The sequence below is a fragment of the Micromesistius poutassou genome (assembly GCF_964030765.1).
Source record: "Micromesistius poutassou genome assembly, chromosome: 10".
In the NCBI taxonomy this organism is placed as follows: domain Eukaryota; kingdom Metazoa; phylum Chordata; class Actinopteri; order Gadiformes; family Gadidae; genus Micromesistius; species Micromesistius poutassou.
The window spans coordinates 15574036-15598714 of record NC_140280.1 but is presented as its reverse complement, the minus strand read 5'-3'; the positions used below and the strand labels follow the sequence as shown (position 1 = coordinate 15598714).

At 42.7% G+C, this 24679-nt stretch overlaps 2 protein-coding genes across 2 annotated transcripts in view; both read right to left on the bottom strand.

Annotated features, from left to right (window-relative positions):
• Positions 1-7575: 7575 nt before the first annotated feature.
• Positions 7576-14283, bottom strand: LOC311354453 (pannexin-3-like; the record flags this gene model as incomplete). Its single annotated transcript, XM_084474255.1, has 5 exons — positions 7576-7634; positions 8081-8832; positions 9214-9428; positions 10286-10428; positions 14100-14283. 5 exons carry the CDS (start codon positions 14281-14283, stop codon positions 7576-7578), a joined length of 1353 nt encoding a protein of 450 aa, XP_084330381.1.
• A 3884-nt stretch (positions 14284-18167) lies between these two features.
• The window catches only part of LOC311354452 (homeobox protein PKNOX2-like), a gene marked incomplete at its 5' end in the record, with an annotated part of 10079 nt that continues 3567 nt past the window's right edge, over positions 18168-24679 (bottom strand). The window contains 4 exons of the mRNA XM_084474254.1: positions 18168-19340; positions 20519-20697; positions 20995-21071; positions 21564-21683. Coding sequence (XP_084330380.1) covers positions 19060-19340; positions 20519-20697; positions 20995-21071; positions 21564-21683 — 657 coding nt within the window. The 3' untranslated portion in view covers positions 18168-19059. The remainder of the gene's footprint in view (positions 19341-20518; positions 20698-20994; positions 21072-21563; positions 21684-24679) is intronic.

The window sequence follows — 24679 nt, the reverse complement described above, 5'->3', positions numbered from 1 at the left end:
AAGAAAATCAGGTTTATTTTCCTTTTCTTCTGTTAATAAGCTTTCACTGCAGCTGAGCAGCAACCAATTAAAGAGACAAAGGGACAATGAGGAAATGGTATTTACGTCCTTCGGAAGCTTCTGCAAAAATCAAAGGAGCCATTCCTCCTTATTGTGCTTCCCGCGCTATGAGAGAGAGAGAGAGAGAGAGAGAGAGAGAGAGAGAGAGAGAGAGAGAGAGAGAGAGAGAGAGAGAGAGAGAGAGAGAGAGAGAGAGAGAGAGAGAGAGAGAGAGAGAGAGAGAGAGAGAGAGAGAGAGAGAGAGAGAGAGAGAGAGAGAGAGAGAGAGAGAGAGAGCACAATGGCGAAGAAAGCTGAGAATTTCTTCCTGCCAAGATTTTTTTCTCTCTCTCACTACAAATCAGCATTGTTAATAGATTTCTCACCCAGCGGTGTGCAGCTACATCCTGTCACAGAAAACCTAATGCACCATGTCTGGGAGTCCCACTGGGATGACCCCACTCTGGCAAATTGCATTAGACTACATTATCCATGGTTCCTTTCTCTCTCTCTATCCCTCTTTCTTGGAGACAAACTCTACAGATTATGAAGAAAAGAGCCTCCCAGATCTCGTTTTGTGCTTGATAAGAAGTTGGTTGGTACTGCTATTGATGTGGACAATCAGAGGTCACACAACAGGCCACGAGGCATCGAAGGTGGGCGCTGAATGAATGTCAATTTTAATGTTTTAAGCATTTTATCGAGCATTGTGAATTTTTTTTGCCCGTATTGGAGTACTGGCTATGAATTTAAAGTTTATTTATACCCGAATTCTGCCAATCCCCAATGAGATTTGGCTTCAATCAGCACACCAGCTACATAAAAATCCCCAGCCATGCAGATTGCTGCTCTTACAATAGCAAAGGTTATTTTGATAGCAGAGCTCCAACTGTTTTACAATTTATTTAACAGGAACTAAACATGCACAATTATCCTGCCTTATAATGTGTTCACCTAATGCATTATGCTAACCAGAACGATAGCTAGGAAAAAGCTGAATATACAACCGAGCAGTGGACCGGGTCTTAAAGGGATTGACGTGTGAAGCAATCTCTCCAACGCAGTTATCTAGAGTGGAAAATGTAAAAATATTTGACTAAACGGAACGGCTCTAGGGTGTCAACGCAGAATAAACACTTGACTAGTCTTTGGAAATGGATGACAAATGTCCCACCAGCGAAAAGGCAGATGGTTTCACATATTGCCTTACAGAAGGCAGAAATAACAACCCACTGTGAGACATGCTTTGGGGATATTGATTTTAATTAATGTCCAAGATTATGGGAATGAGCCATAAAACAATAACATATTACTGTGTGTAATTGATCATTTACAGAAGCGATCCACAGGTCCCTAGGGAATAATTAGTGTATTTTTTGAGGATATTATTCATTCCATTGCTTGGCAAGCTAAATGCCATTCCTTTAGGAAAATAAGTTACATTTAATGTAGCAGAAAAACAACCTCCAATATAAAGTTTGCCAAAACTATCCTCACAAGTATTTTCGTGAAGAATTTCCAGCACCTGCTAAGCATGACTTCAATGACTTATACCAGCGCTTGCCTCTGTATTGGCCCTTTCAAATATCAAGTGGAGACCTAACATTCTGGCATGGTCCCGATGAGCAAGGATTAATAAAGTAGAGGATTGGTACTTGAAAAAAAAAAAATCCATGTGGAGGAAGTACATTTTAAGACTTCCTTGACATTTTGAAAGAGCATATACTTAACATACGGGGGAGTAGTGTTGTGTTGTGAATTTGATGAAGGTAAAGGAAAAGAAATGGAATGAAAATAAATAATATTTCTCAGAAAAGCATATTCAATTCAGTAAGGAGAAGGCTATACTTTTGCTGTTTGATGTAAGTAGTTTTATAAAAACTTTTCTCACCTGAGAGCTAGTTGAAGCCTCATAACCAAATAGTCACACAATTTGCAGATTTCTTCGATGATCCTGTCTACGTGAAACTTTAGTTGTATGGCATTTTGTGTTTTTCACTATGAGCTGGTCTGAAATTACTATATGGTTTTCTGTTGTTAGTGCTTGCCAAAGTGACCATTGTCTGATTACTGCCAACTAGGGGTGTACAGTATAAACGGTACAGAAAGTACACCAACTTTGTCATGTTAAAATTAAAGTTACGCGTAACTACTGATAATATGGTAACGAAACATAGTTTCTTTTTCAATTCGGCACAACCTTACTTTTCCCAGGGACATATTTGACAGCGATACTGCCTTCTCAGGCAGTATGCTATTGCTCAACACGCAGGCACTGCTTGCACAATAGTCCCTTCACAAGCTCTCATTCCACACCATATGAGACAGACGCTGGTAGCGTGAAGCTATCTCTGCATCTCAGACATCGCTTCTGCAGGCATTTTCCAAAGCCAGTCCTTAGGACAAAAAAAGACAGCGGTGGAACGAGATAACAAACGCCGTCAGTGTTTACCTGTGTAAGGACATGGTTCCATTTCAAAATGTCGATAGAAAGGGCTTTAAAGAGATGGTCAAAACACTCGATCCCAGGTACGTGTTACCTGCCCGCACACACTTCAGCTAAATTGAGATGCCAAAACTATACGGCAAGGTGCGCGAGCAAGTGGAGGAAGAAATCCATATTATATTATATTAAACATTAGTGTTTTTCAGAGATGGAAGTAACTTTAAAAAAATTAAAGATTTAGCATTTTTTTTCTATCGCAGTTTTGCTCAATAAATGTTCTTAAAATACTTCTGTACTATGTGAAATATTTCCTAGTAATGCAAAAGTACAGTAATAGCTGCCTAACCAGTATTTTACCCCTTCAGAAGCATTTATATCGAACTTAGAAGATGAAATCAATATACTGTGATATAATACTGTTACCGTCTATGCTTCAAATCATACCATGATTTAATTTTTAGTCCAAACCATACAGCCCTACTGCTAACCTGAATTTCAGTACAGTAGCCTTAACTATACACATTAAAATAATCAATAAACAATAATTTACAACTCACCTTACCATCCACATCAAGTGCTATACTTCAACCCTTTCGTGCAATGTCTCGTTTTGACATTGTGGCAACTCCTTCTTGACAAAATAATCCAAATTTAATCCAAATGTACACACAAAAATATATATTAAACTCACAAAAAATACAGTACACTGCAAACGTCTTGCATTTTATGAAAAATATGTGATTCAGATTAAATAGATAGAGATGGTCCACATGTTTATATTTGTTTTAAATTGCTCCTCCATCCCCAATCTTCAATATTTCTGTAAATCAGATCCTCTGTCAACATGAATCCTTTACCGTTCCCCTGTTAAATAAAAAATAATGTTATTTACTGCAGAGACTGCCATTTACCCCTGCCCGCAATATACCCTGCCCTATACATTTGAACCCAATACTTATTTTCAATGATAAATACTAAACACAACATGACAACACTTCATTACAAATGAGTACACATCCTTAATATAAAGTTTGAGGTCCATATGATATGGATACAAAACACACACTTAAATGTATATTCCAGTATGCTTGTGTATGAGTGCAAATTTGTATAGTTTGTGTTATATCTATAACCTTGATGAAACTATGATTTATGTATGCAACCCTGTTTTATGTCACTGACTATGTTTACAACAAGGGATACAAGTGCATATCCATAATGCACAGGAGGAACGCCATTCAGTGGATTTTTATTAGCGAGAGAGAGAGAGAGAGAGAGAGAGAGAGAGAGAGAGAGAGAGAGACCCTCTCAGCCATGTAAATTACTTTCCAGTAAGCGGCAAAATAAGAAAAACACCTGCCTGCATACATACGCCTCAAATCCTCTGCTGTAGGTAGAGGTATACTGTATGCAGACACATGCTCCCCCATGGAGAATGCTTCCTTGCCCAAAGAAAAATCTGTACGCAAGAGCCACAATAGAGACAGTTAAAACAGTTCACAGGGTTTGTGAACCAATTCCAAGAACATGTTAGCGTAAAATAGGATTTCAAATTTAATAAGCTTTCACACTATTAGGGGCTTTTATTTATTTTATTGTATATCTGTGTCCCCCATAGCCATGGGTATGGCTGCATTATTTACGTCTAATGACTTCTGTGCAATTCAGAAGATGGTCTGGTCATGGTGTCTGAAAGACTTCTTAATGTATAGGTTTGTCACTTCTGGATGCGTTTCAACCTTCTATAGCAATTGTGTCTGTATACTACTAGTATTTGTGTTGTGATACGTTTGCAGATATGCCGGCTTGGCATGTGCAAAATTGACATATCGCCATACTCATTTTTGCATTTGTTTATTTTGTCAAGCAATCACTGTATTATTTGCAAGGGGGTCAAAAAAATGGGGCACTCCACAAACAACAGGAAAAGGCCAACAGAGGCACGGAGTTATGCAGTTTCCAGGAAAATTCAGCGGGGCAGAAGTGATAAATCACCCCGGCTCAGGTGACTCTCTTGAGGCTGTCTACTGCAGCGCGGCTCCCTGGGTGTTGGAGGAAGAGTGTTCCGGCACACTCGCAGCACATTGTGCTCTGTTTGTTTGTTTAACACTTTGACTTTTTCCCCCCACACACAGTTTATGAGATGATTTGTTTGTGAAAGTGGAAGCCCAGCTCAGGCGCCTCACGTCAAGAGTAGGAGGAGAAAGAGGAGGAGGGGACGGAGGAGGAAGAGGATGGACAGCCCATGTTCCTTTGGAGGTGAGGAGGAGGAAGAGGAGGAGGAAAGGAGGAAGGAGAGTTCATGCTCCTCAGGAAGTAAGAAGAGGATGGGCTGTCTGCCCATGTTCCTCATGAAGTAGAGGGGGAGGGTGGACAGCTCATGCTCCCCAGGATGTTAGGAGGAGGAAGAACAGTTGGTGTGCTTGGCTCTATACCCGCTCAACCACCCGTAAACCTACCGCCGTTCCAGACCGCAGGCAGGAGGGACCAGCTCCCCCTTCTGGCTGATTACACATGCGACAAAAAAATAATAAAAGAAAGAGGGAAAATATATGGGTATGTCGGGTTGTCAGGCAGTGTTGTCCTCAATGACAGATAATGTTACGCACAACCACACCCACACACTTCGGAGGCTGACGAGACAAGCAGGGACGTGTTATCCACACTTGTGATACGGCACCATTAGTGCCACGCGTCATAGCACCCAATATTCTAGTTGACGACAGCTGCACTTTGCTCTGGCACCTGCTCTTACATGCTAATACCTTCAGCTGCATGCAAATAGCCCCAAGAAGGAGGGAATGTCAATGGGAATTGAAGACTAATATTTGATTGATTTGCACTATTCATTCGATTACATAGCCTAGAAAGTCGTATTATGTGTTTCTGTAACTCGCCGTGCTGAAGTAAACGGGGCAAGAAAAAGCAAGTGTAGTCCGGTGTTATGGAAGTGGTTCTGACTCAAGTCTGACAGCACTGCACTAATTACGACACGTGTGCGCGCGTGCGCATGCATGGATTCGTATGAGTATGTGATTGTGCTTGCGTGTGGTGGACGCGGGCATTGAAATATAATGTCGTGCTTGGGTAGCACACGGCGGTGTTGTTTTTAGGTCTTCTTTTATTTCCCCGAGTCATAATGTTGGAGGAGGGCGCCCACACAATTACTGCGTTCATTGTTGTGCTTTCCTTTCTCCTCAATGCGTCAGCATCGTCTTAATAAGAGGTTAGGATAGTATGTCACCGCGGCGTGGCTAGAACCAAGGTTGAGGGAACACAAAGGAAAACAATGAAGGAACACAAAGAAGGGCACAAATATATATAGGCCTATATATTTTTTCCTAGTAGGTGTTCGTGAGAAACGATGTTTCAGGAGAAAATACGTATAATGTATCATGGAAATGAAGAATATTCGTGAACACAAAAAAGGTATTAAAAAACAAGTTTGAGGTGTATTGGTGCATGAACATTGATGTAAAGTAAACCAGTGTATCGTATGGTGGCTAGTTATATAAAGTCACTAAAGTATCCGTTCATACCATAACTCTCTACCGCCCTCTGGTGGCAAAATGAAAGTGCAACCCCCTTAAAGAAGTAAAAGTCTGTTTTTTTATGATTTGTTTCAATTTCAGCTATTATTAAAGACCAACAAAGTCCAATGACAAAACATAATTGCAAGGATCTAAGCACCCTCCTGCGATATTTCACTGAGTACTGTACTCTAAAATGGTAGCCTACAGATGGTTGATAAAGGACTGTCGATTTGGGACTCTTAAATGACTAAAGGTCACAGCTGTCCAAAGCACCAACACTGAAGTGTGCTACACTGCTATGTGTGTGTGTGTGTGTGTGTGTGTGTGTGTGTGTGTGTGTGTGTGTGTGTGTGTGTGTGTGTGTGTGTGTGTGTGTGTGTGTGTGTGTGTGTGTGTGTGTGTCATTGGTTGCACCCTGCATCTCAATCACGCAATACACACAAGCCAAAAGGCAAATTGTGTACATTATCTCTGTGGGCGGTTGAGCATTATTTTACACAGTAGGGAGACAAATATATATATATATATATATATATATATATATATATATATATATATGTGTGTGTGTGTGTGTGTGTGTGTGTGACGAAACACAGTGCTTCATTGAAATATATCGCTAGTGGAATAGCCTAGTTTTGGAAATAAGGACGGAAATAAATTGTGCATCAGATAGTTTGACTTCTTTGCTGGCATTGTTTCAGGAGAATTGAAGTGCCTAGTTTTGTAGTTTATTTTCACTTGACATATTTGTTGTTTTAGCTCTAAAGTGAACAAGCTCTGCGGTGATCTAACAGACCTTTAAAGGCTAGAAATTATATATAGAACTGTTTCTATTTTATTTTAGTCAGAAAGGGTTGGAATTAATTGACATTTTTATTTTCATAACATTCTGGTTTTCCTGTGGTCGATGTTATATAGTGACAAACATTTCTCAACAATAGCCTTCATAAACAAACATTACCCGCATGCAAATGGTACTTCTTTATTCATATTACATATGATATTTATGTATTTTTCAGTTCAGAAAATAAATTAAAGACCTTAGTAACATGAGGCCATGTGTAGTATTACAAATAATAGTGAAATAGAGGTAAAATAATACATTTTTTAAACCAGTATGACAAAACATTACAGTAAGAGAAAAGTTCCGATCCAAGTCGACAGTTCAGTGTTGGTTTGGCCTGACCTATTTTTTTCCTTAAATATGTGTATGTATGAGTTGTTTAAACATTTGCTCTCCATGGAAAATGACTTCATAAAACAATAATTGAAAAAATGTACAACTAAACAATAATTAACGACGAAAGGAGGAAAGTTAATATACGACTCCACAGTCGGTTGTTAAAACGCATAGTAGAAAGTAGCAGACTATAACGTACCCATCTAAATGGGCGTACCTCTTCCACAAAGCGTTTGCCGTGTCGTTCTAAAAAAGGCTCTTTGTTTTTGGTTGGTTTGGTTCAACCCAATACAAAAAGATCTAAATGAAAAGCATGGATTTGCTTCCCAACATCTTTTGACTACAGTACTATCACATTGATTCAGGCCATGGGTGGCCTAAATATGACTAAATGGTGTAGTCTCCTTCAACTCATGGTACCCCTGGTGGTTAGGCTCTGTGAAGAGACAGAGAGGGCAGTTAGGGCTGGGAAGTACCAGAAGAAGAAAAATAAAATCAATGTATTCCCCTATGTTATGTTGCTTTCAAAGAGACTATTTTAGAAAACCAGCTGTGCGCTTTGATTAGGCAGCAGGAAAGGAAAATAAAAACAACCAATTAGGAGCAACGACCACAAAAAATAGCTGACGTGCACAAAAAAACATTACTGTATTACAAGCCTGTGATGCCTTAGCAGTATGATGACAGGAACGCTAGCTCTGCGGCAGGCTAGAATGCTAGATAAGAAAGCTCTTTATGGTTGGCCAGAGAGACCACTTCTCATGTATTTTACTGCCTGTCAAGAGGAGGCTCACTTAATCCAATTCAGGACATCCCAAACGATGTAGATGAATATGGCCACTAGCAGAATGCGCTTGAGAGTGTAGATAAGAGTTACGGTACCCAGGGTCATATTCTCCTCCACCAGAGGCCTCTGTTCGCCGCAGTTGACCACCTTCCCCTGCGCCGCCCCCAGGACCGTCATGATGTCCACCAGGTTGAGCCGGCCCTCCTCCCGGGCCTCGTCCACCTCCTCCTTCAGCTCCAGCGCCGCCTCCTCGCGCTCCTCCATCTGCTCCTGGGTCAGCATGGCGCCCAGGCCCTGGTCCGCCGTGGCGGTGCCCACCTGCGGGGGCGCCAGCGAGCACAGCGCCCGCACCTTGCCAAAGGAGCGCAGCTGGCCCACGTTGGCCCGCAGGAACAGCAGCAGCACGTTGAGGTCGTTGAGCGGGCAGCCCAGCTTGCGGTTGGCGATCAGGCCCAGCGCGGGCAGCACCTCGTACACGGACAGGAAGGTGGTGTCCCAGACGAAGAGGCGCACCAGGCTGAAGAGCACGATGGGCGCCAGCAGCACGTAGATGGCGCCGTTGGCCACGCTGATGACCTGGAAGACCAGCTGGCCCGTCATCTTGCACTGCACCATCTCGGGCACCCAGCTCTGGTCGCGGAGCGCGCCGGTGCGCACGAAGCAGCTGAACTCGTCCTGCAGGAAGGCGGAGAGGTGGAAGTAGGCCAGGTAGAGGCAGGCGGCCGTCATGAAGATGAGTAGCAGGAAGCCGCGCAGGAACAGCATGCTGACCAGGAAGTAGGAGTTCTGCTTGCTCTGCATGTAGCGCTCCAGCAGAGGGTACTCAAAGTAGCGCTTCCTCTTGGCTCTGGGAAAAAACACCGCAACAGGTCAATGTGTACACGTACCGTGACAAAGTACACTGTGCTCTGTCGTGTGTTAAAGCATCTCGCCGTGGCGCTGACAGATTTGTTTTGGGTGCTCATTATGTACTTTCTTTAGCATTATGTGGTATACAGCCTGCCATTCACCCAATGTTTACACAAGCAGGCTTTGTTAGCTTCTTATTTAAAGTTTTCTATGCATTTATAATAAAATATGCGTATACTTAATATATATCTATTCATATATACCATTTAGCACAATTAGCATTTTTTGCTTTTTTTTGTGCTAATTGTTGTGCAACATATTAGCATAATTCGCATAATTCTCTATACATTCAAAACCCCGCCTGTTGGACAGCCCTCACCTGTCCAGCTCTGCCTGAAAGGTGAGCGGGTTCTTGGTGTTCTGCCTCATGTCCAGGATGCTCTGGGCCATGCGCACCGAGCGGTTGTAGGAATTGTCCAGCTCGTCGATGATGAAGAGCAGGTCTGAGCCCAGGATGGGCATGACCAGCTGCCGCCAGATCAGGGCGGGGAGGTACATGAGCACCGCCATGGCCAGCAGGGAGTAGGGGAACATCTGGGTACGGAGGATAAATTATTAGGGACGGACGGTGGCAGATGTTTTGGAAATTATTTCCAAAACCCGACAAAAAAATGATTTATGGTTTATTTTTCCATCATATTTGATACGAGCCAATGGAGCAAACATAGATTTGTAAAGATAGGCGTGTAAATAAAAACACATTAAACACCCATTCAATTGAGTTGTTTGCTTCTATGCATCAATGATTGCTTTTTCAATTCCACAGCCAGAGTCGATTCTGAGAATTGATTTGATGGAAATTGAGAATCGATTATTTTGGAATCAATGCACCATCCTTAAAAATAAGAGCGAAAGAAAGACAAGAGAAAAGTACACTTATGTTCACTTAGGAAGTTTTCCCTTGCCCTTCCCGCCTGGGGTTAGATGGCTGTTGTCTAATCTTGGCCAGAGAAGCCCTTCTGAGACTAACTGTGATTAAGGGCTATGCAAATACAATTGACTTGACGTGACCTAAAAAATAGGATAACTCTACTCTATTATTAAATACACCATCAATTTGTGCAAGAACAGGTTATGACTTTAATGAGTAGGTCTAAAATGTCACGATTATTATTCCAAGAAAATTCGAGGAAAAAAAAATAGCTTGCCTTCAGCAGCAGAATATGAAGTCTCTGTTTTGTGGCAATTATTTGAGGCGAATCTTTGACATTTTACTTTTTTTTTCTTTCTTTTTCAAGTAGCTACCGCTTCCAGAACTCCCCACCCACTGCAAGTTCACGATAAACAAAATAATAGAGCGAGACACCTAATTCAAAAACGTGCTCCGGGCAACAACAAAAAAAAAAAAACAAAGTCGGACGAAGTGCACCCACTCAAATCTCCCGACTCACTTTGTGCACCCAGAGAGAACGCTCCTCAAAGTTCCCCTGGCTGTCGAACTCATGGTGCATGAGCGTGTCCCAGCAATACGTGTCCACGTAGCCGGCCTGCTTCTCCGTGAAGTTGCTGGGGGGGAAACAGCTGATCTGCGGCCCTGCAGAGATAGTACTGGCGTGTGAGTAGGATTATGCGTGCGCAGTGTGGATGCATGCATACTGCAACTTTAGAGGCATTAAGACAGACACTCTCAAAGTGACCCACTAGTTACTTTGACAGTGTTTGTCTGAATGCCTCTAAAGTCGTCTATAGAGCACAGAGCTGTAATGTGGTATTGTCTAGCGAGAGCATAGCATTGAGACTGCTGCAGGGTCCAAACCAAATGGCATACATGTATTTTTATTCATGTAAAGCAACATATTTTGTTGCATGTTTGCACTCAAATTACATGCACATAAATATGACAAAACCACAGACACAAAACAGTAGTTCTGGTACTGGGGGTCAACTGGCAGGCACGCATCTGAGCTCGGCCCTATTTTTCCATTCCTCCTCCTCTGCAGAAATCTCTCGCCCTCCTGAGCAGAAATCACATGTTTCTGGATGGCGACCCTAGTAATTTATGAAGCCGTGCCTCCCCCGTGCCAAGCTGCCTTATATTTAGATCACCAACATGTGGTCCCAACCACTTGAAGGAACCTCCATCTGGCATCGGGTGGAGCTGGCCAGGACAAGCGTTTGGGAGGAGACACCCATGGGTGTGTTCCTCCCCGCTACATGGGAGTTGTACAAGTGACTTCTTATTTTACTGGCATCCTTCACATCTAAATGTAGCACACTGCCATCTAATCTAGGGTTCAGAAAATGGTGGCACCATATAGTTGATCTCATTACACTCTGTACTGTACTGTAAACGGCAATGTGTGTGTGTGTGTGTTTGAGGGAGAGAGTATGTGCATGCGTATATGAGTGTGTATGTGGGTATGTGGTAATTGTGTGTGTGTGTGTGTGTGTGTGTGTGTGTGTGTGTGTGTGTGTGTGTGTGGTGTGTGTGTGTGTGTGTGTGTGTGTGTGTGTGTACGTGGGTATGTGCAGATATGTGGTATTTTTGTTTGTGCATGTTAATAAGTCTAACTTTAAACATTGTCAAACATCTTTACATCTACATTACAGATAAAGGAAAACACAGTCCAAAAATACATACTGTATAAAAACAAAAATCTTTCTGCAAACTAGTTGTCACCCAGAATGAACTAATGAACTAATACTAAAGGCCAGCCTAAAAAAGTGGATTTCTTTTTTCAATGACTCAGCTGATCTGATGGGAAGGGGAGATTGTTCCGGGATCTGTGTCACCTTTGGCAGATAACAACTCTACTATATAAAGTGTATAACTGTATACTTTCGTCCTATATATGCTTTGTTCACAAACAAACAAACAACAACATATGTTTGGGTGTTTCGAAATATATAGCGTCTTCTTTTCCTCGTCAAGCTTTTGACATGACAACAAGCAACCTCGGATCATTTCACAAGCTGCAGACAAACGCTTCTATCGATATCCCCGAGGTCGGCTACACATCGGTAACGGGGAAAAGACTGAGTCAAATAAGAGAGGAGCCCTTGGAGGAATAGGACTCGGCCTGCTTACAATAAACTCAACCTCCACTCAAACCCAGTAATTGGCCCGATCAAAGCTACTCTCTGTGCTGATCAGAGTCTAATTAGGATGACAGAAAGACAGTTCTCACATTCAACCCTTTCTCATGCGCTTGTCGAATAACAGCGTGTCAGTCTTGGGCTGTGCTCCCTCCCCACTTTTCTTTTTAATTATACAGCAGAGCTGGGCATGAAGAGCACCGGAGCGACGTGCAGCTTTCCTGTAAAAATATGTTCCTGTTTGACTCTTCTGTTCTCTCTTTTTGCTTATTCTGTTCTTCAAACCGGATGGGTGCAGTTCTTTTCTCCCCCCCACTTTGAGTGTGATTGTAGCCTGAGATGTACCATGTTCTTCTACCCGTTTTTTTTCTTCTTTTTTTGTCCTCTCGACTTTCCATTCCCATAATACCCTCCAGGTTATTGTTCTTTGTCATGGAACACATCGTCTCTGTGATGAGCAGCAACTCTGGCGAAGAGAGCTAGCCCAGTAGAACGTCTCTAATGGCGCCTTTCCATCGGCGGGTGCGGGTCAGTCTGTGTGCAAAGGTGTGGCGCGGTTCGCGTTTCCACCACCAAAAGTTGGCGGGGTCCGGACTGAGCCGTGATGAGCCGTACTCATCTCGCAGCACTCCTCCGTTGGGGTACTGAGACGCCTGAAAGGGTGCCAACAAGTTCGAGCTACACACGTCGTCCGTTGATTGGTCGACAGAATCGAATAACAAACAAACAGTACCCACGAGGTATTTCTGGACAACGGCGAAAGCTTAGTTTATAGAGAAAATGTCACACAAATGTCGTCCCTTCTTGGACGTCCTACATTGTTGCTCTTTGTTCATTGTGTTGTGTTATTCTTTTTCCTTTTCCTTCCTTTATTAGCAGACTACACTGTGGCTGGCTGCTATGAGGTCACCATGCTTACGTAGCTGCCGCGGCTATTGGCCATCCGGCCTTAAACCCCAGCTCTCTCTCTCTCTCTCTCTCTCTCTCTCATCTCTCTCTCTCTCTCTCTCTCTCTCTCTCTCTCTCTCTCTCTCTTCTCTCTCTCTCTCTCTCTCTCTCTCTCTCTCTCTCTCTCTCTCTCTCTCTCTCTCTCTCTCTCTCTCTCTCTCTCTCTCTCTCTCTCTCATCTTCTCTCTCTCTCACACACACGCATACACACACACACAACTTTCCCCGCTCACACTCCCTCCCAATTTGCAGGCAACACCTCATCAATTGTGCGCGCCGGGAACGGAGAAAATGTCGTCGTGGAGGAGGCAGGTGCGCCGCGCGCCAGACAGCAGACAACAGTGCAATCAGCCGCTGTTGTGAGACTCAACAACCTCCCGGGAGGAAGAGAGTCGGCCCCTGATCCATAGCTTCCTGTCGCAGCGCAATAAACGGCGCGCTGTGCAGCCGTGTGCCGCGGCGCCCTCTGCTTAATCAACATGTCCTCTTGTTTGACTGCTTGTATGGATCGAGACAGCGCCGCCCGCCACGGTGCCGCGGGGTCCGGGGCTGTAATTACGGCGCCACCGGTGCTGGCTCCGGCGTCCCCGCGGTTATTAGCGTCAGACGCGAGGGGGCTGATTGCAGGGAGAGCTGTTAGTACCACACTGGCTTGGGCTGCTCAGTCCTTCTTCTGGGTCACCCATCTTACTCTTTGTCTCTCTCTCTGTCTCCCTCTCGCTCTCTCTACTGGGCGTGTGCTTGTGCGTGTGCAGCCTACAAAATGAACCCTTCATTTGAAAGAAGCCAGCAGTTCGACAACATCTCTGTCTGATATAAAAAATAATAATAATTAAAAAAAATAAAATAAAATACAATAATATAAAATGTTATAAATAAGATAAGAATAATCAACATAGCAATGCAAAGCTTTATGTGAACATTAATTAAGTTGAGAGCATATAACATGCACAAGCTATAGGCCTGGGTGTAGCTTTCCTAAGAGTTGCTGATGATGGATAATAATAACCCCAATTTAGAGCAGCAATAAAAACTTAATTGAAAATATCCCCAAAAATGTATGACAAAACGAGACGCTCATAATTAACCCCAGACGGACGTAAAAAATAATAACAACACTAATGGGCCCGGGGGCATGTTACGAGCTGTTAAGGAACTGGGTTAAAGCCCCTGATGACAGTAACAATAACAATACTAATAACGATAAAAGGACGGGCTCACCGAGGGAGACCTCGCGGGCGAAGGCCATGGACACCAGCAGCAGCGGCAGGCCCACCGAGACAAACTTGATGACCTTATCCAGGGGCAGCTCCAGCTCCAGCTGGGCCAGCCGCCCGGTGCCGTAGCCCTGCTGCAGCAGGGCGTCCGACAGCATGGCCCTGGCGGCCTCTCTGGCGATGGCCATGTTGGTCTGGGGGTGAGGGAGGGGGGGGGCGGGGGGCCAGGGGGTTCTCTAAACCTGATCACATGTGTGGAGGAAAAACATTACTTGAAGGTTTTGAGTGGAGGTGAGCGCTGAGTTGAGTTGTGAGTTTTGGAGTTAAGAGCTTCGATTTTTGTTGTGTTTTTCAACCCACCCCTCCCCCCCACCCACCAATGTGACATTATCTGAACATGATATTAAAAGATGAACTAAGACTCTGCTCTACTAAACTGAAAACAAAAGACTATCATTGAGACGTTGTTTCCTCTCTGCGTTTAACCCTTTTCTAAACACTTGACACCATTTGCAATTGATCAAATAAATGATAAATGAATACATGATACAACACGAGCATTCACTCCCTGTAATTCGGTTCATTAGAAGATCAACACACATTCACCAACATGAAACAAAATAACATAAAAAGCCTCTTACCAGATTATCTCGTGGCGGCTCAGTAGAAACCTACGTGGACCTTCGCTTCTCTTGTCCCAGTGCGTTCCTCTTAAGGCCCCGCCAGGCGTTGGCCAGCGCTTTAAGTATCCACGGGAGGACGGTGGTAAATGAGAGGGTTGGGTCTGGGCTGGACCGGCCTTAGACCAGTCGGTCTAATTAGAGGGACCGACATCTGGGGCCATGTAGGATGGCCCACATGGTAGCGCCAGCAGCATGGAGACCACCAGAACTTCCAGAAAGAAAATTCCAGGGGTCCCAAGTTAGACAGATATCTCTAGTCACACTGACTGCACACCGTACTATTTACTTGATACAAAGACGGGGTAAAACACAGCCCATATGAACATGTTAAAAAGTGGCTTGTGTTTTGTGTCAAACCCATCGACTCTTTACCAGTACTTCAAGCAGCAGTAAAAAAAAAAGTCTATCAGCACATCTCGCACAAACCCACTGTGGCTGCTGTGACCCACTTCAAACAACTTCATCACCCCCGGTGGCTTTTGCTGCCTCTGTTATTCCAAAGCTATTTTCGACCTGAGCTTGAGTGGCAGAGTTGTGCCACTGTAAACCCGCGTTCCTCAGTCAGAGTGGAAAGGCAGAGTAGGCGTTGGTGTTTGTGCCCGTTTCGACCGTGTACAAGTGTCAACATCCAGTCAACGATAATAAAGGTGAATATCTGAAACTCACGTTGGATTAGAGGAGTCTTTTGCGCCTCTCGCCATTTGAGGGACAGATTCTAGTAGTGTTTGTAAGGTTACAGTGTTATCCTGTTATTAAGATTGGCTGAAATAATATTGTTAAATACGTTATATCCTGTGTGGCCAGAGGCCATACAAGATTGAATGCCTATTCTTTAAGGCTCAGCGACTCTCATTAGAGCTATTGGCCTTCTCAATATATCAAAACATTTAGCTAGCGAATGTTATTTTTCCATTGCAAATACACGAGGCAACTTGCAATAAAATGTGTTTCCCCAACTGCTCAGAGCTGAAGAAGACACTCCACCAGCTGGCTGAAAGCAGCTTAACCAACAACTAATGGAATGACAGCCTTGGACAATATGTTATGATCACTTATGCCTTCTTGTTTTCTGGGTGGGTGACTTTGTTTATGTTACAGCGGAAAAAGCAACGTTTTCAAATCAGAGGGTTCCTGGTTCAATGCCCCAACCCCCTCACTCAAAAAACTTCACCGTTAATTACTGCTACAATAATTACTGAATCTGCAGTTTATGTTTGATGATTGTAGCTGGCGGGTAAACGGTGAAAGCTGCTGTAGGTACGATGTTGGGGTTGTGTAGAGAGAGAAAGCTCAAAAGAGCTCAACATTTTGAAAATAAACAAAATAAATAAAAAAATCTTCTTCCCTCCCTACATTCCTCTACCATTGAGATGATTACGCTGTGTGAGCGTAGGTGATTGACAGGCAAAATTGATTCTCCGAACCAATCAGGAAAGATATGCCCTGATTGGTCCGAAATGAGCCAGGAGCTGTCTGAAATCGAAATCGTCTCATAGAGAGGCAGGCACGCAGTCAACCAGAACAGAGCATTTCACTCACTAATAGCTGAAGGATGACAATAACATGTTTTACAGATTTCACTCAAATAGCTCTTACCTACATCACTTTTAAGTCCATGTCTCTATAAAGTTTACTCTCAACTAACTTCATCAAGGCTAGGAGAGTGATAACTTAGCCAAGCTGGGGCAATGACGATAGATTCCGATTCAACCAATCAGACCGAGTTTAGAATTTGAAACTAAGGATTATTTATATCCATATATTGGTTTCGTAAATATGCATGCTGGCAAAGTTGAGAACTTGATAAAGTTAGAGAAAGAGGGAGTTAGAATTTATGGGGATTGAACCTATACTTAGTGACAACTTTCTTAGTTACACATACTGAATTTATACAGACAATAATCCCACCGAGACAATTAAAGCCACTGGTAGATAAAAATATTAAATAATCAACCTGTATTTACTCATTAAAAAAATCGGAATATACACTAATTAAAAATAATACAGGTTTTAGACGTTTAATTATAATGATTATGAAACCTATTCATGATTTGCTTTCAGGGAGAAAATCACTTGGTTTAAATCCGTTGCAATAAAGAAATGCAGTGTGTGGATGACACAAAGTCAAAACCAGTTTCTTTACATGTTTTAATTATTACAATTGGTCTATTGAGACACAATAGATTATGACAACAAAGCGTATAAACAAAATAAAAATATTCCCTAATGTCACTTGCTCTGGAAGCTCCATTTAAAAAAACAAAAATAAACAAACGAAGAATATCGATGGGACAAACTTCACATTTAACAATCAGAACATTCAATATCATGATTTTCGTTATTTTTAGGCAATCTTCACATTATAAACAAGTGACTCCATTTTCTTCGTCTTCCTTAAGGTACGAAACTGAAACGGTTTCACAGTTTGTCTTCTTTTTTTTTCCTCAGAGTCCTTCACACAGGAGATATAAGTTCATAAGAGATATAAGACCGCAAAATCTCATTGCTTCTTTTTTCCCGCAAAAAGTCATGTGATGCCGGTTCTGTCGGTTATCCCAACGTTTTGTTCGCCACTCTGATTGTGTGACCTTAGCTTTCGATGAAAGCTTTGTAGTCATAGTAACAAGATACGTTTGGAAGGACTGGATGTGTTTCTGTGTTTCTTTGTAAAAACATCCAAACATTTGAAAAGCACAAAAAAAGCACAAGCTATTTTTTTGTGTGGTAATCTCGGTTGAAGAATCATATTAATATTTGCAGGCGATGGCTGAAGTTAAGTTTGTTGCTGTGAAATAGACTAAAACAGACACTCCCCTGATATAGAAATCATTCCCAGAAGAAAATGTTATATTAACATTCTTCTACCAACCATTGTCTCATGAGCCAACAGCTGAGATCAAGAAAAAACTAAAAGAAGTTATAAATATGTGAAGCCAGTAAACACAGTCCATTATAAATACATTGTGCACTCAGTTTACACTGATTTACATTGTTGTTGTTGTTTTGTTCAGAAAATTGAAAGAAAATCGATATTTTCAAAAAGTTTGCTTGACATCTTGGGGTTTAAGTTCTCAACCAAACTAAAACAGAGAAATTATGAGAAGAACCATCATTCGTTTGTTCAACCCTGAGGAACATTGGGGTCGTTTTAAAAGATGTGATTGGGAGCCAAAAGTCAATAGTCAGTGTATACAGTGAGCTCCATAGATGTAGTACATAGTGTGTGTGTGTGTGTGTGTGTGTGTGTGTGTGTGTGTGTGTGTGTGTGTGTGGGCGTATTGTTTTGTGAGTGAAAAATGTGACTGGCCACCAAGGTCCATTGTTGGAGTTTCTTCCCACTCATAAACTAAAACTTTAGCTTTTAGATTATTATTATTTTTTTTACTTTTGAATCATAGTACTTCATTATTTTGCGATCGGTTCAAATTAAATTCAACAAGCCAAGTAATTCAGCTAATGTCCTCAACGTTCTTCGTGAGCTCTCTTACGTACAGAAATGGCAATTATATCGATAAAGAATCTCGATTACCCATCAATAGAAAAGGTGATCAATCATGAGAATTGATTTTGAAGGCCTCATAGACACGGCCTCATAGACATGTTGCTACGTATGGAGCGATCAATTGATACGCAAATAAAAATGAAAAACACTATCTACGGGTATCTACGGATTCTACCGTATTGATGATTACGACAATATTCAATATCAAATGAATATTGTGTGGCTCTTTTTGTTGACGGTTGTGATGTTGGCTGTCTGATAAGGTTCTTCTCTTTAGTCTCTGTGAGCCGTTACATCGATTGGTAGAAAACAGCCTTCTTCAGGGTGTTTTCCAACGGGTCACTGGCTGGACATTAACAAGTGGGCTCATGGTTGACCCCGTCGCTTGGCTGCCGCTGAGCCAGACAGCGTCTCTGTGAGTAGAAGTCAGAGTTCAAGCCTTTCTGTTCCTCAACAAGCTAGCATTTCCAATCCTAAAGTTGTATCCCAGTTTTGAATAATTTTATTTAACCTTCAAGAAAACAAGACAAAAAAAAAAAAAAAAGAGCTTGGTCAAACTGATCAATGAACGATTTTCATGATTTTCAAGGATCCTGAAGTAAACAATCGTATCTCAAAAACGTCTCGGAGAGAAACGAGCTACGATCGACCAAAAACCAGCGCAATATGAAATGTATTCATTGCTTACGTTCTTGAAAAGTGAAATAACAACAATCAAACCTATGTGAAAGTACTGGTCGGGGCGGGAGAACTGGTGCTCCTCCCTCTGCGTGACTCCCCTACTCCAAGTCCTCCATGTTGCTGCGCTCTGTCCTCGCCCCTCCCCCACCGGCGCTCATATTCCTCCCTCGGTCGTGTCCTTCCCGCCCGTCCTCCTCCTCTTCCTCCATCTCTTCCTCCTCCTCCTCCTCTTCCTCCTCCTCCTCCTCCTCCTCTTCCTCCTCCTCCTCCTCCTCCTCAGTGCCGTCCATGGAGTCGTCGGCCGCCAGCAGGGCCTGCTGCATGGCCAGGGTGGCCGACTCCGAGGCCAGGGGCTGCAGGCCGTCCATGCCCAGGGGGTCTGGGTTGGGGGTGGGTGAAGGTGGGTGAGGCGGGGTTAGGTTGGGTTGGGTTGGGTTGGGTGATAGTGGGTGATGGTGGGCGAGGTTTGGGGTGGGTGGGGTTGAGTTAGGTTGAGGAGGGGTTGTTTTGGGTGACGGTGGGTGAGGGTTGGGTGATGGTGGGCGAGGTTTGGGGTGGGTGGGGTTGAGTTAGGTTGAGGAGGGGTTGTTTTGGGTGACGGTGGGTGAGGTGGGGTGAGGTGGGTGAGGGTTAGGTGATGGTGAGTGAGGTTTGGGATAGGTGGGGTTGAGTTAGGTGAGGTGGGGTTGGAATAGAGTGAGTGTTTTTTATTAAATTTGGGTTCTGTTATTTCTTTATTCCTATTACTGTCCTGTACTTTGCTGCTGTGACACCTGCATTCCCCTTCTGGGATTAATAAAGTTCACCTTATCTTGTTATGGTCACAGTGGAGAGCCGATGTACAAGAAAAATACAGCAGGTAAGGTGGAGGACAGAAAAAAATATAATTGGGCATTGCAAAACAACTGCCTGTTCACTGCCTTCAAAGAGAAACTGAATTGATTTGTAACACATGCATGCACTCTAATATAGTTTTCTTTCTTTGTAGTTTGTTGTTGTGAACCCCTCCTGAATAGGCTTAGACAAAGCATAGCTTGCAGATTGCTTATATATATAGGGCTAAATATATATATATATATATATGCTAAATATATATGCTAAATATATTCTGAATAAGATTCAAATTGGGACCACCAGTGGAAATCAGTGTTTGATTTTTTAATTGAAACCAGTAAATATTTGAGATGAGATTAAAATGACTCTGCCATCTAATTTTCTTTGTAGTTTTAATTTAAATGTCATTTAAATAATGTATGTATTAGTCTTCGGCTGTTAAAAGTCTTTTGCAGAAAATTGCTCTTTGAAAATATTCTGACTAATAAATCATCCAAAGTTTTTATTGTGTATAAATGTGTTTACAAAGTATCAAAGAATACTTTTCCCTGGAAGCAAAAGAACATGTGAGGTTTGTGTGCAGCATGAGTATCAGATGTGTGTGTGTGTGTGTGTGTGTGTGTGTGTGTGTGTGTGTGTGTGTGTGTGTGTGTGTGTGTGTGTGTGTGTGTGTGTGCATAAGGTGTGTGTGTGTGTGTGTGTGTGTGTGTGTGTATGCCGTACTGTTGCCGTGGGCGCCGGCCTGGGAGCGGTACGTCTGCAGGACCCCCGCCACGATGGAGTCGGGCCAGAAGCGCTGAGTGGGCCGGTGCTGGGACTTCATCTTCTTGGCCTTGGGGACAGGGTCCGGGTTACTGGCATCCAGCATGGGCTGCAGGATACGCCTGCGAGCGTTGATGAACCTGCAGGGTGGGGAGAGAGAGAGAGAGAGAGAGAGAGAGAGAGAGAGAGAGAGAGAGAGAGAGAGAGAGCGAGCACCAGAATCATAATTATCTGATGGTGCAAGCTGAATAAATGATCACAAAATAACCTCAACCACAAATGGTTGTACTTAAGTCATAATACCAGAAGATGGCGCCACAATGCTTTCAATACATCCATGGTGTTCACTTTCCGAATTAACATGTTAACATTAACAGTTTTCTTTCTCAATACAATGGTAGTGTTTACATCCTTTGAGCGGAAACACATAACCTTACCAATTGTTCACTTGTAATAGGGTTAGGTTTGTCTGTCCTGCGATCTGTCGCTTCTCGTCTTCTGTTGGGTAAGGATGCTATCGGAAACAGTAACACACAACACTGTTAGCTCTCGGCTTCTAAAATAGGTCACATTTACATATTTTCTATTTTCAGTTTTGTTTAGAAACAACACGCTGAGCTGATTTTGATCTGTTGCAATCGATATTAACATATACACACAGAGCACACAGCAATAAGTCCACGCTGAAATGTATTTATTATTTTGGGTAAATTTTGAAAACACAAGGCGTGATGCACAAACTTACACAAACCAATCGACCAAACCATAATATTCATAAACAGTTTACGGTGATGGACCGTTTTGACCACTAGATGGCGCAAAACACGCAGAATTAATTTCCTGCTTGGTGACTCTTTAAAAGTAATTGTATCGCAATCGGCAGCATCGCTGCTCTGTGAAACTTTTACTGATAAACTTTTAAATATTCGTTGACCTAGTGATTCTACTCCCACACACTACTACACACTACACACACACACACACACACGCACACACACGGCCTCACCATGAGATGCTGAAAGAGCCAGGAGCGCATGATGTTGGTGGCGTGTTTGGGCAGCACGCCGCGTTTGTTCTTGGACTTCTTGTCTTCGCTGTCCAAAAGGGACGACAGGTCAAGGTTCACCTTCACCGATGGACGCCAAGGCACAGAGGGGGGGGGGGGGGGGGGGAGAAAGAAACAAATGGTGAAAGAAATCCTATTTCAGATGTGTGGTTGTGGGATAGGGGGGGGGGGGGGGCTGTGTGGATTTGTTATTGTTGCCACGGAAACAAAGGAGAGGGGTCTGTGTTTGGCAAGGACAGGAACGCCTCTTCAAGTGTCACCATGGTGACGAGACTTGAGTAATCATACTTTAGAATTACAATAACAATAATAATGGGAAGCGGGCAACATGCTTCACACCTTGTAAAATACATCACAGGTTCTGCTGTGATCAGTCACATCATCAGCTGTGAAACACCGACAAATCTAACTCATTTCAGCTTTTTGGTCCCTTTTCACTTGTTGATGTATATGTGTTTATATGTGTGTTTATAATTTGAAGTCTGCATCGATCCCCATATGTATAGCACCCTACTAAATTGGCCTGCTAATTTATGAAGACACAAACAGGCGCACGCACGCACGCACACACACACACACACACACACACACACACACACACACACACACACACACACACACACACACACACACACACACACACACACACACACACACACACACACACACACACACACACAAAACACACCTCATTATAATTGCAGTCCTGGTGTCATGTGGCTGCACCCCATGTCTCTAATACCCCCCCGCCCAAAGTCCTGGAGCTGTGTTAATATGACAAGGAGACTGCTGCAGTACCTGTAGCAGTAGGGCGGTAGTATCATAGTCCTAGTAGCAGTAGTATTAGTAGTATACTACCAGTTGCAATAGTATTATCATAGTACCAGTATAGCAGTACTAGCAGTAGTGTACCTAGCAGTCAAAGTAGTAGTATAGTAGTATAAGTAACATTGTATCTATCTCCATAGATAGGTACTATCTAGATAAGTAACTATCTCCATGCTGATAATCGGCACTTTTGCACTTTACTATATTGCACCTTTATTTGAACCACAATAACTACTCATTACACTGTGAATATTCTACTCTGTATAATGTATGTCTGTCTATATATATGTTGTGTGTATTGTTGTCTTATTGCACTATTATGTTATTATTTTATATGTTATATGTTTGTTGTTGTCTTTTTGCACTATTATGTTATTATGTTATATATTTTGTGGTAAATGTATTTTACCACAAACAAAATTCCGGTCCTCTATGTAACTTGTTGCATGGTCGGTCTGACAATAAAGTTCACTTTCACTTTGAAAAAAGAAAATCAGTTGTAGTTGGAATAGTAGTAAAGTAGTATCATGGTATCAGTATGAGTAGTAGTAGTAGTATAGTGACAGTAGTAATAGTATAGTACCAGCAGCAGCAGTAGCAGTAGGAGTAGTGTCATGGTACCAGTATTAGAAGAAGTCTAGTATCAGCAGCAATAGTAGTATCATATTTCCAGCAGCTGTAGCAGAAGTATAGTACCAGTATCATAATACAACTAGTAGCAATAGCAGTAGAAGTAGTAGTAGCAGTATCAGTAGCATTACCAGTTGTAGTAATGGTAACAAAGTACAGTAGCAATAGCAGCAGTAGTAGCAGTGGCAGTATAGGAGCAGTAGTAGTTAGCACTAGCAGTAGCAGTAGCATTGGTAGCAGCAACAGTAGCATAACCCGTAGCGGTATACATAGCATTAGCACCAGCAACACCAACTCATAATGGGTTCCTTTGACTTCCTGAGTCCTCACTGCTCAAGCAGGCTCTCTCTTTTAGTCTCGCAGTTTGGTAGAATGACCTGGCTAGCATGAGAGCCCATTAGGGGCCCCTTGTTGATGCAAACCAGTTCCCAAAGCTCCCCTCTTTGCTCTGATGCCATTGGTATCTACAAAGCAGATACCTTAACATCTGGCTGGAGAGAGGATAGTATTTCCTGTTTCCAGTCTCCAGAACTCCAACTCCGCTAATGGCGTGATGGGTGACAGCTCAATGTCATTTTTACAAAGACGCTCTAATCTGCAATTATCCAAACGGCAAATCTAAAAATGGCCCAATTGTCAGGTTTGTGGGTGCAGGGACATATTTCCTTATGTTTCAGCAAAATAAAGAAAGAGGGGAAATTACAAGGGTTTACATATGTGCTCATTTTCTTTTTTTATTGAAAAGCGACCCACTGGCATAGCTTCAGTGAATTATGTCTGCTGACATAATTGTCAGCAGACATAATTCCCGTCTTGTCCCGTCTTGTCCCGTGTTTGCTATGCTGCGCTATATTGCAATGGATGGTTCCCATGATTTACACCGTAGGACTAAAGAGGTTATGAATATTCAAAGGCTTTGTCACAGAACTGGATTCGGGATTCAAAATCATAAACAGCGACAGCATCAACAGAATGCATCTGAAATAACCTATTGTCATATCAATCAACAATCTGGGTCGACACCATTGCTGTAACATCACAGCACCATCCATGAAATCCATAATCTAAGACCTAAGGACGATGGCTGATATGATAACAGAGGGTAGCTAGCGATGCTAAGCCTCAAGTGCACTCATACGGCCTCAAGCCAGTGGAGTTGTCAGTTGGAAGCTGGTTTGCTTTCAAGCACCTCCATACAATTTTATAGTTTTCATTTGGGAATGATCCATTTTTTTTCTTCTTCTGAGAATTGAACCAGCTACAATAACACTCACGTTTTCCAAGTGCACAGAAACTAGAGAGTGGTATGTTTTAAGAGTGAGAGCCTTTTACGTTTCTGAAGGACACAAAAACACCTCACATAATGTGTGAGTGTGCGCATGTGGGAGTTCTGTCTCAATGTAGATTACTTGAACGAAGGAACACACATATGAAACCCATTTAATACATATTCAAAAGGGATCGTTTCCCATGTAGCCGTGTTATGAGTGAGTACGACGCCATCATTTTCTACACTATTAATGTACCAAACCACAGAAGCGGCGGCACTTTAATATATCCTGTACTTTGTACTAGATTTGACAGAATAATTTGATCCC